The sequence below is a fragment of the Trifolium pratense genome, linkage group LG7 (assembly GCF_020283565.1).
Source record: "Trifolium pratense cultivar HEN17-A07 linkage group LG7, ARS_RC_1.1, whole genome shotgun sequence".
Lineage (NCBI taxonomy): Eukaryota > Viridiplantae > Streptophyta > Magnoliopsida > Fabales > Fabaceae > Trifolium > Trifolium pratense.
The window spans coordinates 41293190-41309185 of NC_060065.1; the positions used below are offsets into that span (position 1 = coordinate 41293190).

The following is a 15996-nucleotide window of genomic DNA, read 5'->3' on the forward strand; positions in this document are numbered from 1 at the left end:
CTCTGGGCCAACCCTGCTTAGAAAAAAATATCCGGAATCCCAATGTTTGATACAATTTATTTTATAAAGTACATTTTTTCTCTCTCAAATGGTAGCATTGTAGCCGCATCTCAAATCCTACTTTACAGCCACAGAGCCACCTCTCAAACCCCTTAGGGGTTGTCTCCTCCCAAGCACCTAGGTCTCATCACCTAGGTAAGCTAGGGATCTCTCCTTTTAGTCGGGATTATGCCTCCCACAACGGTGAAAATGTCTCAACCGCTCGTGATTTGCAACTTCAACGGTGGCGGTAGTGAATAATGTGTAATCAAACCTGCATTGGAGCTAGTTTAGGGTCGTGTAGCTGATTAGTGATGTGGTTGATTAGTGGTGAAAGTTTTTGTTTTTCTAGACTTTAGTTTAGATCTAAATTTGTGTATCTTTATTCTTCTCTTTAGTTGTTGTAGTCTGTGTTGTTGTAGTCTATTGGTTCTACTTTTGTTCATTCTTAGTTTGCCGAATTTACCATGATCCATCTCATTGGAACACGTCTCTTTATATCCGAGTCATTCTTAGCTTGCGAGGTTGAAGTTCATCTCTTTGGAACACATCTCTTTATTTTGTTTTATTAAACAAAACAAAAAAGTGATTTTTAGGTTTTTATCACAACTATTGATTTTTTTTATTTACCACGTGTTATACATCTAGGCATAGAACTAAAAAAATTGGAGCATATGAAACTAGAGGAGATTTGAACTAGTTTAGATCAACTCAATTTCCTAATAATCAAAGTTGAGCTATGTTATATGAACACAGTTATAAAGACAAAAATACAACACCTATATTTTGCCCCTCTATATACACAATTGCCAAAGCGTGCATAAAATACTTAAAAAATTAAAAAAAGTGACATATAACGTAGATTTGTCGAATTTTTATTTGAAAATTTGTGTTAAAATAACATTTTTCCTCGAAGTTAGCGATAAATCCTTATAGTTTCCTAGCAGTCACTTTAATTTTCCAAGGCAAAGAAATTGGTGCGTCAAAAAAAAAGGCAAAGAAATTGGGGTCATGATAACTAGTGACAACTTAACAAGTGTTCTCGGAGCAGGACACTTTTTTAAAACTACTATAAAAAAAAATTATAAATTAAATTTAAGCATTTTATGATACTTAATAAACAATTTTTTTTAATATTTCTAAATTTAAAATCAAATGTATTTCAATTTATTTTTTGAATTAACTATGTATTTCTTTTTTTTTTTATTAAAAAGAGGTGCAACACAAGGACTTCCCAGGAGGGCACCCATCCTAGTATTTGAAATTGAAATAAAATTAAAATAATTAAATGTATAATAAATTTACCATCCTAACCTCTTAAGCAAGGTGGTTTATTTTTTTGTCAAATGAAAAAAAGCAGGTGGTTAACAACTAAATGTAGTGCATCGTTAGCTTAACTCAGTAGGCGTTAGCTTAACTCAGTAGGTAGGGGCATTGCATTATATATGCAAGAGTCCAAAGTTCCAACTCCGATCATCCTACTTATCCATCTTAAGAGTGAAATTTCTAATCACTAGACTAATTGACAAAAAAAAAACTAAATGTAATGATTTTTTTATTTTAAAAAAATAGTTATTTATCAAAAAGTTATATAAAATACACGAGTTTCAATAGAAACTTACATACATTTTAAATCAATTAATTAAGAGTAAATATGTTTTAATCCCCTGCAAAGTCGACGAATTTTAGTTTATCCTTTGCAATTTTTTTTTTGGATTAACCCTGTAATGTGAAGATTATCTGGTTTATCCCCTCATGGAAAATGTTGACCTAAGATTCAACAAAAAATGATGACATGACATAGTCAGTCAGGGGTAAATCAAAACTCGCTAACATTACAGGGGTAAAATGACCAGGGCCAGTCCCGAGTATTTGGAGGCCCAACTTAAATATTAAAATGGGCCCTTAATAAAAAAATACAATTTTTAAAAAAATAATGTTTTCCACAAAAAAATTGAAATTCATGCTCTATTCAAATTATAAATAACATTAAAGACACAATAATTATCATTGTAAAAAACATAAAAAGATATTTATTATAATCAAGGCCAATTTTAATTTAGTTTGAAATAAATAGAACTAAAATTATGCAAAAAAAAAATGAAATTGCTAGGATTTAAACCACAGACCATACACACACAAAAATCACAACTTACCACTAGTCTATTAATGCAAATGCAATATTTAATAAAAATTGACAATATATAACTATTAATAATGTAAGGTCTCTAAATTTTGCGGCCTAAAATTTTATCGAAATTTAGAGGCCCTATGCCGTTGCTGTCGCATATGTTGCATAAGTGGTAGGGCCGACACTGAAAATGACGGAAACTTAGGTCAATATTTTTTATAAGAGTGTATACCAGAGAATCTTCGCATTACAAGAGTAATCCAAACTTTTTTTTCCAGAAATAAACTAAAACTCGCCTACTTCCCACGGTAAAAATCTATTTACCCATTAATTAATAAATGTGAAAACATGTACAACGGAGTACATCCTTAAAAAAGAAAGAGAGGGAAAATGTGAAGATACGTACATTCAGAAATGGAAAAAACGCGCGTGCGGCAGAAGATTACGGTGGTGAATGGCGGAGCCTGGAGGTGGTGGAGTCCTGGCAGATGGCGGCTTTTAGTTTGTGTCGGTTGCAGCCAAGAACAGAGCTTGGTACGGAAAATAATTTTCACGGTAAATTTAAGAAAGATTACTTTTTTTTTTTAAGGATTTAAGAAAGATTACTTACTTTTACGATTAATGATTAAAGGTAGTAATAGTACTAATAAATATCAATCCAAACAATGTAAAGAAAAAATGATTGTACAATCAATCTTACACATCAATTCAGACACGCTTTCCTTTTTTGACAAAATAATTGCTGATGCCGTTCACGTGTTTGTTGTAATTCCTGACTGAGGAGGGGTCATACATCTATAGTACATGCATGCATATAGTACTAGTCTATAAAGCATTAATTGGAATTAAGCATCATTGACCTAATTAATCTACTTTATAATTGGTCTATGGGTGATTAGTCAATTTACTTTATAATTGGGAATTGGTAAATGAGTATCGGTTTTTTTTTTTGGTCAAGTAGTCTAATGGCTAGAAATTCCGCCCTTAAGGTGGATAAGTGGGATAGTCGGGGTTCGAACCCCGACCCCATGCATATATAATGCAATGTCCTACCAACTGTGCTAAGCTCACGAGACAAATGAGTTTCGATTTTACCGTGACATTCAATGTGGATACGTTACTTTGTCACGTCACTCTACTTTTGTATGATTATTTTAAAACTGATAGTATGCATTGAAAAGATACGCTCTCTCATTGGATGTTAATGTAATTCTTATAAATTGTTTTGTAGTCTTATTTTAATTTCTAAAAATTTGATGAAATTTAGAAAAAGATTAAACGTTTTATGGATTAGGTTAACCGTTTTAAAATGATTGTATGATTGACGGTTTTTGTATTTTAGCGTATTAATAATTTTGACTACATCCTACAATTTTCGAGGCTAAATTGATGATTTATTCTGATAATTGTGTCTATATGCATTAAGAACTTTCCATTTAGAAAAAGATTAAACGTTTTAGGGATAAGATTAACCATTTTAAAATTACTATATGATTGACGGTTTTTGTATTTTAGCGTATTAATAATTTTGACTACATCCTACAATTTTCGAGACTAAATTGATGATTTATTCTGATAATTGTGTCTATATGCATTAAGAACTTTCCATTTAGAAAAAGATTAAACGTTTTACGGATAAGATTAACCATTTTAAAATTACTATATGATTGACGGTTTTTGTATTTTAGCGTATTAATAATTTTGACTACATCCTACAATTTTCGAGACTAAATTGATGATTTATTCTGATAATTGTGTCTATATGCATTAAGAACTTTCCTTGCCTTATGACCCTAAAAAGAAAAGAACTTTCCTTGCCTGTTAAATTCCAAATACAAGATATGTATGTTCTGACTCTCTATCTCTAAATTATTGACATATCTGAGCTTCTCTTTTCCTTGCTAACATTAAGATGAACACTTCTTCCCAATTTCTCTTCCTTTCACTAATTGTCATTTGGTTCATATCTCTATTGGCTTTTGGAGCTACTACTATTCACCCCGACGAAAGTATGATATGTATTTCTTTGATCTGTTTTTTCCTTTTTAAGTTTCTTTTTTCTAAGGATTCATGTTAGTTTAAATATCTTGTATTGTTTTTGCTTATATTGAAATTTTGTATATATATATGATGAGACGTGATTGTAGTTTAGATGATTTTTCAGTACTTAACAAATAGTTCTCAATTGTATATTTAGAGAAAGCTCTTGAAGCTATAGCTGAATCACTTGGTAAGAAGGATTGGAACTTCGACATAGATCCATGCAGCAACAAACCTAACTGGGCTACACCTAAGCCTACGCCTCTCACTCCCAGATTGAGTATTGTAGAGAACAATGTCACCTGCAACTGCAGTGTTGCTGGTGACAACTTCTGTCATGTTGTTTCAATGTAAGTCTATTTTCAGTAGAACTTGCCCATTGCTATCAGCACTTCTAATTAATCCGATTTTTTTTTCATTAAGGTAGTACCGTAGTACTCAAGTATTTACATTGATGAGGAATGAATTGATACAGTATATGTGTTTATACATGAGTTAGATCAGTTAATACCATGTAATTAACTTAACTGGTATACTTATAGTTATACACCTATAAATTTGCTATCATTTGTCGAAGACATGTATTTTTCCTAAAGTTACGTTTGAAAAATAGTAAAAATTCTCTGCAGTTGAAGACCTTGTTGGAATTGCTTATCTTAATTACTTTATTTTGCTTCTTGTTTATGTTCAACTTTTTGGTTGTAAAATGCACATACAGAACTTTGAAAGGGCAAAATCTCCCCGGCACTCTCCCACCAGAACTGAGCAGGTTGCATTACCTTCAAATTATGTATGTAATTCTCAAACTTTTCCTCAAATCTAAATCAACAATATAACTGGACTTGTTTTATTTTATCGATCACATTAATCTGTATATTATTTTGCATGACAACTCTTTCTCTCACTATCTCCTCCTATTACAGTGACCTTTCTCGCAATTACTTGAACGGTACAATTCCTAAAGAATGGGGATCCATGGCAAATCTTCTTAACATGTATGATTTGTCTCTTATTTTTCTTATCTGGTTTGTAGTCCTTGATTATTTTTTATTTTTTTATATTATATTATATGATCTTGACATATCAATCTTATTTTGCATTCTTTATAAGGCTTTGCATTCAGTTTCTGGTAGACTTGTAGTAATTACATGCAACAATAAGCTAACGATAACATTTTTCTTTATCATCGTAGTACTCTCCCCTCAAATCGATTAACAGGTTCAATACCAGTGGAGATTGCAAATATATCTACTCTGATACAGTTGTGAGTTTCTCATTATCCACCTTAGCGAAAGAAAAAAAAAGAGTTTTATTAGAACTTAACTTTAACTTAAAATGGATAGGGACTTAACGGCCAATCAATTGTCTGATAATATTCCTGGCGAGCTTGGGAATTTGACCCAGATTCGAACACTGTAAGTACTTTATATTTTCCCATAATTGTTGTTCTCCGTCAATATATGAAAGCCCAATGTTTAATGTCCAGTTTGATTTCTATGGCTTAGAATCATAATTTACTTTTCTTTTTTCAATTAAATATAGGCGATTTTCCTCTAACAATTTTACTGGAGAACTACCTGCAACATTGGCCAAGCTCACTACATTGCTAGATTTGTAAGCTTCAAATTTTTATGGTGATGTTTAGTGACAACTAAATTAAAAAATAATTTTTATGACGTTTCAAATTTTCATTGCCTCTCTCAATGCAGCCAAATTTCTGACAACCACTTCCCTGGAAAGATACCTGATTTTATTCAGAACTGGACAAATATCAATTCGCTGTATGAACTCTTCTTTATTATTTTTCCTCAAATTTAATTGTTTTTATATTGCTTGACCAATAAAAACAATTACCAATGGTTACTTTACTTTTGACAGATCCATTCAAGGGAGTGGATTAATGACGCAGTACGGAAGCGCTAGGTTAGCAAAACGCTAAACTTAATGGATAAAGACAAGCCGCAAACACAAACTTGTCAAAATAGGGTTTCGGAGTCCACCGAAAGAGTAATTTGGAGTCCACCAAATTTGAGAAAATTCTCTATAATTTTATTGAATGAAAAAGTTGCCTTCAAGGCTACAATAGTTTACCTTAAATAGTAGTGAAAAATAAAAATAACAAATCTTCTAAAAGATTGTAAAAATAAAAATAACAAACCTAGCTAAATAAAAATAACAAATCTACCTAAAATATAAAAATAACTAATCTAGGTGAAATATAAAAATAAGAAATCTACCTAAAATATAATAAAACTAAATCTAACTAAAATAATAAAATACTGAAGAAATCCTCCTACATCAGTCTCCTCTACCTCAAAAGAACTCGACCCCGAGTTCTCATCTTGATAAGGAGCTTCCCTTGCAAGTTGATTCCTCCAATGAACAAGAGACCACCCTCCTGGATCCCATTGAGTGAAGTGAGAGGACCCGTCTTGTGCCAACACATCCAAATTACCACCGGGGTCCCATTCCTCAAAGATGGCATACAAAGTTGGAAATTTATCACAGAAGGATGTTTGACCCACCTTAGTTAACATGTATGAGTTAGTGTCACTAACATCAAGTTCACTAATTAGGTAATAATAATGGTGCTGAATGAGGGAAGTTTGAGAACTCCAAGTATCAACTTCAAGTGGCTCATTCTCACTTATTTGAGTCTCGGTTGCTGCATCCATGATCCTTTCAAACGCAACCATTGATTCATTGTGATATTTAGACGCTGGTACTATGCAATCTGTGACTGGCGTCGCCTCTGTTTGGACACAGATTAAAGGAGCAGATTGCACATTGGGATTGATGACGTTTGAAACCATAGCTGATTTGGTGTTATCGATTTCAAAATCCACGACTTCATCGTGTTGGGAATCTCTAATAACATCGTGAACTTGCTCGACTTCATCGGCCTCTTTTTTTTCATCTTTGGATTCTTCACCTTCAACTGAAACATCTAGTTCAACAACTACTTCAGTTTCTTTCGGTTTGGATTTATCAGCAGAATCGTCAAGTTTCTCGGGATGAGATGGTTGGTTATCATCTAGGGTTTCATTAGCTATGTGACGTAGTTGAAAATTGTTGGCATGATTGTTGTTGTTGGAATTATTGATGAGGCTCCATGCTTCATCGAATTTAACCTTAACATACCAATTAATATACGTTATCAAAACAGAATGTTTAGCAATATCTTTAATCGTCTTACGCAAGTTACCTGACATTCTGTAAGCATGTCTCAAAAGGTCGGACAAGGAGTAATCTTTGTTGCAACAAAACGGACAACGATATGTCGAATCAGAGATTTTAAACGTGTAGTAATCATCCTTCAACCTTTTGTAGTATCTACGCTCATAGTATTCCAAATCAGATTCACCACGCGTATGTTCTGATTTTATGTAGGTAACAATAGTTTGGTTGTTATTACGAACCCTAATAACCGGAATTCGTTCTCCTCCCCTATTCGGATTGATTCTGTTGTTGTTAACGTTGTTGGATAACGTCGTCATCTGTGTTGTCAGAGCGGTGATGGCCCCGGTTAAACCCGCTATGGCACCATCAAACTCTGTTTTCGTCACCGGTTGATCTCCCATCTGATCACGTTAGAAAAGAACAGGAGAAACCTGCTCTGATACCAACTGACGCAGTACGGAAGCGCTAGGTTAGCAAAACGCTAAACTTAATGGATAAAGACAAGCCGCAAACACAAACTTGTCAAAATAGGGTTTCGGAGTCCACCGAAAGAGTAATTTGGAGTCCACCAAATTTGAGAAAATTCTCTATAATTTTATTGAATGAAAAAGTTGCCTTCAAGGCTACAATAGTTTACCTTAAATAGTAGTGAAAAATAAAAATAACAAATCTTCTAAAAGATTGTAAAAATAAAAATAACAAACCTAGCTAAATAAAAATAACAAATCTACCTAAAATATAAAAATAACTAATCTAGGTGAAATATAAAAATAAGAAATCTACCTAAAATATAATAAAACTAAATCTAACTAAAATAATAAAATACTGAAGAAATCCTCCTACATCAATTAAGTGGGCCAATTCCTTCTAAAATTTCACTTTTGAGAAACTTAACTGACGTGTATGTGCGGTATTTTATATACTGATAAAGCAATGATTGAAATTTAACTTTTATTTTAGTATGTTTACTTATATTCGATTTAAATGTGATGTTCAGGAGAATTAGTGATTTGAATGGATTTGCATATGCACCTTTGCCACAATTTAATAACATGCCATTGTTAAAAAATCTGTGAGTTGATTCCTCTGCTTCTTTCAGAAATAGAAAATAAAAAACCAGAAAGAGAGGCACTCATAATAATATAATATGTTGTTGTCTATCTTATTGTTTCACAGGATTCTGAGGAACTGCAAAATCAATGGGACACTGCATGATTATCTTGGGACTATATCAACATTAAAACACTTGTAATTGCTTACTTGCTACATTTTGTTTGACTCTAACATTTTAAGTTTCTTTTGTTAAGTTTAGCTTATTCTATACTTCGGTATATTTGTGTTTCGTAACTAGTGCTTTGGTAGATATAACATTTATTTTGCTCTCCAGCCTATCATGACAATTTTTCTTTGTAGCTTTTTTTCTCATTCTTAATATGATATCGCTTTCAGAGACCTCAGCTTTAACAACATAAGTGGAGCAATTCCGAGTACCTATGCTGAGACGAACGGTGTGAAATTCATGTATGAAATTCATTGTAGTTTCTTAGTGCAATTTTTTTGGCGTATATTTTTAATAGTATATCTGTTGGCTACTTTACACCAACAACTCTAGTTTCAACTTTCAGACTGAACTAAGGTATCTAAATTATCCTACTTAGATTCATGAGGATTAAACTCGACCTAAAGGAGCTCAATTAGTCTAGACCAAGTTTCCAATGTTATAGTAAAGGATGACTCATGTTTAAATTTAATTAATCATATGGTTGCAATACTTTAGGTGCTAGGAATATTTCTGCTAGGTATATTTTGTGTATAAAGACTAAACAAACATCTGTCATTGGATTTCGTTTCAAACGTTCAGGCAAATGTATTTGCACCTTTTTGAAGCAACATTTGTCTGTCAAAAGGATCACATGCCCTTTCCATCTGAAAAGGAAAAAATCTAAGATAAAATCTAAGTGTGATAATGAGTGTCTAAGTGACAAGTTTAGGATTTTTTGTTTTTCCATTGTCTTAGTCGGGTATCTAAGAATTAAAACACTTTTCTGTATAGAAGGGTCCCTCAATGTTCACTTCAGTATATATTAAGCTTTGCATATTAATATCTTGATATTCTTTTGTGTAGATTTTTAACTGGAAACCTTCTCACTGGATCGTTACCTAATTGGAAAAAGAACATCGACGTGTAAGTTATTTTTCTATTACTACTTGTAGGATTCCTTGGATTGAAAACATACTTAATTTATGCTGCAATATTACTGTAAACATATCATCCCTTTCTTTTTTACTACCTTTCTAAGTTGACTTTGCCTTTTCTTTTTGATTGCTTCTCTGCCTTTTCCCCTGCTTATCCGTATAGTTTTTTGTTTCTGCTTGCTTTAAGTGTATGACCACCAAGCACCAACTACCGAAATGATTAACTATTTATCACAAATTTAAAGCTTCTAAATAATATGAAAATAATATCTAATGCATTAAAGCTTTTCTCATAAGTACTACAGTTTAGTCCTTTGTTATTTTTCTCCTGATGAACTCTAGTGCTAGTTCCATAATCATGAGTTTAGTGTCCCTTAGCTTCAAGTTCAAAACACCCTTAATCACTCCACTCTCCTAAAGCTGCTGGGACAGCAGGGTTATGTTGCTCTGAACCAATGTTTAGGCTGATTGTGTATAACTTATGTTTCATGTCTTTGGTTTACTTAATATTATATCTCCAAAATTCCATTCTAAGTGTCAACTAGTAGATAAAAAAACACTCTTCTTAATCCATTTGCATTCTATTGTGATTTATTAAGGGATCAGTTTTTACTTCCTTCCAATTGAAGGTTTAGTTAAGGGTGAGCTTATTTCTTGTTTTGAATCTTTTATGCTGTTGGAGCATAATCATGCAATGGTTTACTTAAGATATTAATATTCTTATGTTTCTTTGTTGTCACCAAATATTTCATACAATAACTTAAGTTTCTGATTGTCATATTCTGAATCAAATTTTATGACTTGTATATAGAGATATTTCATACAATAACTTAAGCAACAGCCAAGGGAATCAGATATGTCAAAGTGATAAAGTGTAAGAATCCTTGCATTTGTGTACATATTTTTTGCAAACTTAACAACTTTTCTGAGACAGTACCTGTTTACTTATGTCATGTAGGAACTTGTTTTCTCCGACATTGGCACACAATAACATGTAAGTTTAGTCTTATAAATACTAAAACATGTATATATATATATATATATAGCCATTCCATTTCCCTTTTATTATGTATGAATCTTCTTATACAAATCATGCTAACATATTCTATTCCTTCCAGAGGAACAAATTCGTGTTTGAGAGAATGTCCCAAACGTAAGTTTCTTCACGGTGACTTTCCTATAGACAGCTAAGATCTCACTTTGTTCTTACATTTTTTTGATAAAAAAAACATAGAAGTACAAGAGCAGAGGGTACCAAAGACAACCATGCTTATTACCAAAAGCATGTTATAATATCTTAAGAATGTATAGAAGAGCAATGATTATCTAGGTTAACAATATTAATCCACTCAATGGGTTCACAGATGTTAGATCACTTTTTCTTCTTTTTTTTTATCATAATTTTTTTTTTTTATTAACCCACTCGGGTTGGTTTGGTGGTATTGGCTTGGGACCTGGGAGTGTGCTCCTTCTTAAGGTCTCAGGTTCGATTCTCTCTGGTGCCAATTTGGGTATGCTAATTTTAGCTTCTTCAAAGAAGAAAAGATCTTGATTCCGAGAAAATGTTTCATATTAGAGGTATAGATGGAATTCAAAATGTTTTCTTTAAGTTTCTTGGTTCCCTAAATTTAATTTACAATAGTTCAATCATGATATTGTAGATTTTTCAGCACAACTAGGAATTTGTTGGATCGAAACGACAAATAGCTAGTTGTCTTGTTGCCTAAATATACTTTGGGCAAACTACAATCAGGCTATATGTTTGAAAAATATCCGCAGCAATAAATTGTGTATTTTGTTTTACTAGCTAGAGTGTTATATAATCCCCCATAATAGAAACATGATAGTTAGAAAGAGAGGCATTTTGAATGGAAAAATAAAATTTCAACGAATAAATTTTTCATTATTTGATTTTCTTAGTATCCTTAATATTTCCAAAGTTGCTCACATGATCTTCTCTACCCAGCCTTGTACTCCCTTTATATAAATTGTGGTGGAAAGCAAGCAACAGTCAACAAAACAACTTATGACTATGATTCCGAATCATCTGGAGCAGCTAAATTCCATGTCAGTCCAACAGGAACTTGGGCATTTAGCACCACCGGTATATTCATTGATGGTGATCAACTTGGAGAAACTTATCCCCCGCAAAATATCACTACACTTACTATGGCAGATTCTGAATTGTACACGAATGCACGTGGTTCTCCTATTTCTTTGACTTATTATGGGTTTTGCCTGGCAAATGGAAGCTACACAGTGAAACTACATTTTGCTGAAATAATGTTCAGAGATGATCAAACGTATGGTAGTCTCGGAAGGCGCGTATTTGATATCTACATTCAGGTAAATGCATGGTTTAACAATTTTATTTCAGTAGTCACTTGGTGTTTCATAAAAAAGAAATTAAGGCTATTAGTCAGGTGATCACTAGGTTCATAGGGAAATCGTCAAACTATTTTTCCGAATTAAAATACATAGAATATCTCACTAACAACTGAATCTTTTTATGGTAAGCAGTTGTTCACTTGTTTAGCATTATTTATAAAATCAAATTCGACAATATTTTTACAACAAACCGATGCATAATATACTTGTAGGCTGTAATCATCACAAAGTATTAAGGTTGTGATTGAAATGTTGCAGGGAAATTTGGTGCAAAAGGATTTTAATATTGCAGAAGAAGCAGGAGGAGTTGGTAAGAAAGTCATAAAACTGTTCAAAGATGTTGATGTTACTAGTAATACCTTGGAGATCCGCCTGTATTGGGCTGGAAAAGGGACGCAATCTCTCCCAAATAGATCAGTATATGGTCCTCTTATATCAGCAATATCTGTGGAGTCTGGTGGGTTATACTTTGTACCCTTCCAAATCTTATGCTATGATCTCTTCTATGATCTAATATTTTAAATGTGTTGTATAATAATCCAGCAGACTCTCCACCTGGAAGCATATCTGCAGGAGCTGTTGTTGGAATTGTGGTTGCAGCAACAGTTATTATTATCATTCTAGTATTTGGTATACTTTGGTGGAAAGGATGTTTTGGAAAGAAAAACTCATTAGCAAGAGGTGATTACAAATTAATTTCTTTTGTTGCCACTATTATCAAACTTTTTGCCAACACGTGAAATATTCAAAGATTAAAAAGAAACTTTGCACATGTGTAACCCAGTAAGTTTGAGTATGTACACTTTTATTAGTACATCATGTTATGGAACCTGAGACTAGTTTTATCTTGTTAAAAAGGATGTTGCAAGTTTACAAGAAATGAATTGTCGATGCAGAGTATCCATGTGCAATTTTATTAGTATAACAGATCTTTAATCTTTCTTTTACTTCAATTTACAGAGCTAAATAGTTTAGACCTACAGACCGGTTTATTTTCCTTAAGACAAATCAAAGCAGCGACAAATTACTTTGATATTTCCAATAAGATTGGAGAAGGAGGATTTGGTCCTGTGTACAAGGTATTATGCATATAACAAATCCACTTGAGTGTCATAGTTTTATATAATCTACATGTATTTTTCATAAAATTCCTTTTCAACTTCTAACAGCATATCATTCCTCAAAATGCAGGGATGTTTACCCAATGGGACATTGATAGCAGTCAAGCAACTTTCTTCTAAATCAAAGCAAGGGAATCGTGAGTTTTTAAATGAGATAGGCATGATTTCTGCTTTGCAACACCCTTATCTTGTTAAACTCTACGGTTGCTGTATGGAGGGAGATCAGTTGTTGCTGATATATGAATACTTGGAAAACAATAGTCTAGCTCGTGCTTTATTCGGTAATTTTTCCTGTTTGGTCAACTTCGGTTTGCTATTTATTTGATATTTCACATTTTCTAACATAGTACATGACTATGTAGTATCATTGTATGATTCTTATTACATTCATAAATAAAGGTCCAGAGGAACACCAAATTAAATTAGATTGGTCTACGAGGCAGAAAATTTGTGTTGGCATTGCTAAAGGTTTGGCATACCTCCATGAAGAATCAAGACTGAAGGTTGTTCACAGGGACATCAAGGCCACTAATGTATTGCTTGCTACGGATCTCAACCCAAAGATATCTGATTTTGGTTTGGCCAAGCTGGATGAGGAGGATAATACTCACATTAGTACCAAAATTGCTGGGACCTAGTGAGTAACTATAATTCTCGACTTCTCCAAGTTAATTAAAAAATACTGCAAAAAATTATCAAATTCAATGTTGTATACTTTTATCAAGTCATTCCAATGATATGTTCTAATTATGCAGTGGATATATGGCTCCTGAATATGCAATGCATGGTTATTTGACGGACAAAGCAGATGTTTATAGTTTTGGAATTGTTGCCTTGGAGATCGTTAGTGGAAGGAGCAACACCATGCATCGGGCAAAGGAGGAAGCATTCTATATTCTTGATTGGGTAATTAACCTTCTTATGTTCTCAATTGGTCATGTAAATTTGATTATCTATTGTACTATCTAGTTACACTTCGTTTTGTGTCATACATATATTGTTCTTCATTTTGCATCTAATTATTCCATTCTAAAAGAGAATAAAATCATTTATCGTTTTCCTTGTCCAGACAAAAACTTAGCAATAGTATATACATACAATTAAGAAAAGAATGCTAATTTTGAAAATATATGAAAAAAATTCTGTTATTGGAAAAACCCAAGTCCCGCATTGAAAAATGATATGGGCCTGAAATTTTTTATAAAGAGAGACACCCCTCCTCACCTTATAATCCAGTTTTGTAAGGATGAGTTAAGTCCAATATAAAATCCTAATAGGACTCCTGAAACGGGTTGTCTTCTAACCCGGACCATTAAAACGGGTCTTCTTGACCCGCAATTGTAGGAATAAATCAACAACCCTAGCACGCCGTCGCGACCTCCATGGCTGCGTCCAGTATTGCAGAATCGTTAGAAATCGTTAGATTACACGATTTCACGATTAAAAGGTACGATTATGAACGATTTTGCAAATCTACGATTCTGGGCATGAGCGTAATTTTTGTTGCTGTTCTGAATTGTAAAATCGTACGATTTTGCGATTTTAATCCCGATTTTAACTACCATGAATAGGAGTATTACATTTCAAAAAAGGATGTACTTTTTAATATCTCTAGAAGAGTAGTTGTACAAGACATTATTTTATAGTTACTATCGATTTCTAAAATCTTAATATCATGAAGCATCTAAGTGAAATCATGTTGGTCTTTACTTATTAAAAAGAAATATGAGTAGCTTCATACTTTGAAGATTTTTAGAAATTGAATGTCACAAACATCAAGTTGGTCTTTCTTTATAGTAAATGACTTGGGTTTAAAAGCAAACTATTCATTGTTTTTTCTTTCAACAGGCACATTTGTTGAAAGAGAGAGGTGACCTAATGGAGCTAGTTGATAGAAGATTAGGTTCAGATTTCAACAAAAAAGAAGCTATGGTGATGATCAATGTGGGTCTCCTATGCACCAATGTAACTTCAACCCTTAGGCCTTCCATGTCGTCAGTTGTAAGTATGCTTGAAGGAAGGACTGTGGTTCCAGAACTTGTTTCAGGTTCAAGTGAAGTAATGGATGAAAAGAAGTTGGAAGTAATGAGGCAGCATTACCATCAGATTGACGAAACTACGATAACTAAGTCACAAACACAAAGTCAAAGTTTATCAATTGACGGGCCATGGACTGCTTCATCTTCATCAACTGACCTTCATCCTATCCGCAATGATTCTTCCTATCGGGAAGAAAGAAATTAATAGTCTTTATCGATAAATAATTGCATTTAGTGTCATGTGCCAAGTATTATGAAGTCAAAATACAAATACTGATAAACAATTCCATCACATGTGAAAGTTCAAACTCCTAATACATATACTTAGCAAGGCTCACAGGATTAGAACTAAGAAAACTATTTATTAGCTTCTTCAAAAAAAAGAAAACTATTTATTATTGAAAAGCACATGCAGCAGTTCTCGGGGCTGTCTGTTCGATTGTTATCTAAACAGCACTTCGTTATATTGGTGCCTAAGATGTACAGAAAGACAGCGGTTCTGATGCAAATATAGGATAGAAGTTTTGTATTGTTGCTATAAGAGATTATGGTTCTTACCTTAATGTCACAAAGAGAATACTTTTACATGTAATTTTATATTCATGCATATAGTCTTTAACAGTTTACTCTCTAATGTATACCTATCATCAATCATCATTAACCTCTTTTTCTCCTCATTTCAGACTTCATATGTTCACCTTTGAATTTTTCTTTGATATTGTTTTTACTTCTTTGACTTCATTTACCAAGTTTAAATTATTATTATCATTACTTTACAATCAAAACACAGAAAGTCAACTATATTCTCTGATTAGAGACAAAATGTATATTACTGAATTTGCAACTTGTGTAAGAAAATTAA

General features: G+C 32.8%; 1 protein-coding gene across 2 annotated transcripts; it reads left to right on the forward strand.

Moving 5' to 3' along the window:
- The first annotated feature begins 3943 nt into the window (after positions 1 to 3943).
- Positions 3944 to 15726, forward strand: LOC123894917 (probable leucine-rich repeat receptor-like serine/threonine-protein kinase At3g14840). 2 transcript variants are annotated; one of them, XM_045945047.1, is made up of 25 exons: positions 3944 to 4179; positions 4368 to 4560; positions 4929 to 5000; positions 5134 to 5205; positions 5403 to 5474; positions 5554 to 5625; positions 5753 to 5824; positions 5920 to 5991; positions 6089 to 6106; positions 8238 to 8291; positions 8388 to 8462; positions 8567 to 8638; positions 8840 to 8911; positions 9516 to 9575; positions 10398 to 10460; positions 10545 to 10580; positions 10705 to 10739; positions 11553 to 11932; positions 12233 to 12431; positions 12518 to 12655; positions 12935 to 13053; positions 13166 to 13376; positions 13495 to 13732; positions 13851 to 14001; positions 14944 to 15726. In XM_045945047.1, the coding sequence occupies exons 1-25, from the start codon at positions 4083 to 4085 to the stop codon at positions 15337 to 15339; spliced, it is 3039 nt and encodes a 1012-aa protein (XP_045801003.1). In that variant the 5' UTR covers positions 3944 to 4082; the 3' UTR covers positions 15340 to 15726. The 2 variants fall into 2 exon arrangements, with proteins under 2 accessions (XP_045801003.1, XP_045801004.1); XM_045945048.1 differs by having other exon boundaries at positions 12521 to 12655.
- The last annotated feature ends 270 nt before the right edge of the window (positions 15727 to 15996 follow it).

Coding starts and splice junctions, on each gene's coding strand:
- LOC123894917 (XM_045945047.1), top strand. CDS start 4,083: ATGAACACTTCTTCCCAATTTCTCTTCCTTTCACTAATTGTCATTTGG. Junction 8,639..8,839: donor ATATCAACATTAAAACACTT/GTAATTGCTTAC, acceptor TATCGCTTTCAG/AGACCTCAGCTTTAACAACA. Junction 13,377..13,494: donor TCTAGCTCGTGCTTTATTCG/GTAATTTTTCCT, acceptor TCATAAATAAAG/GTCCAGAGGAACACCAAATT.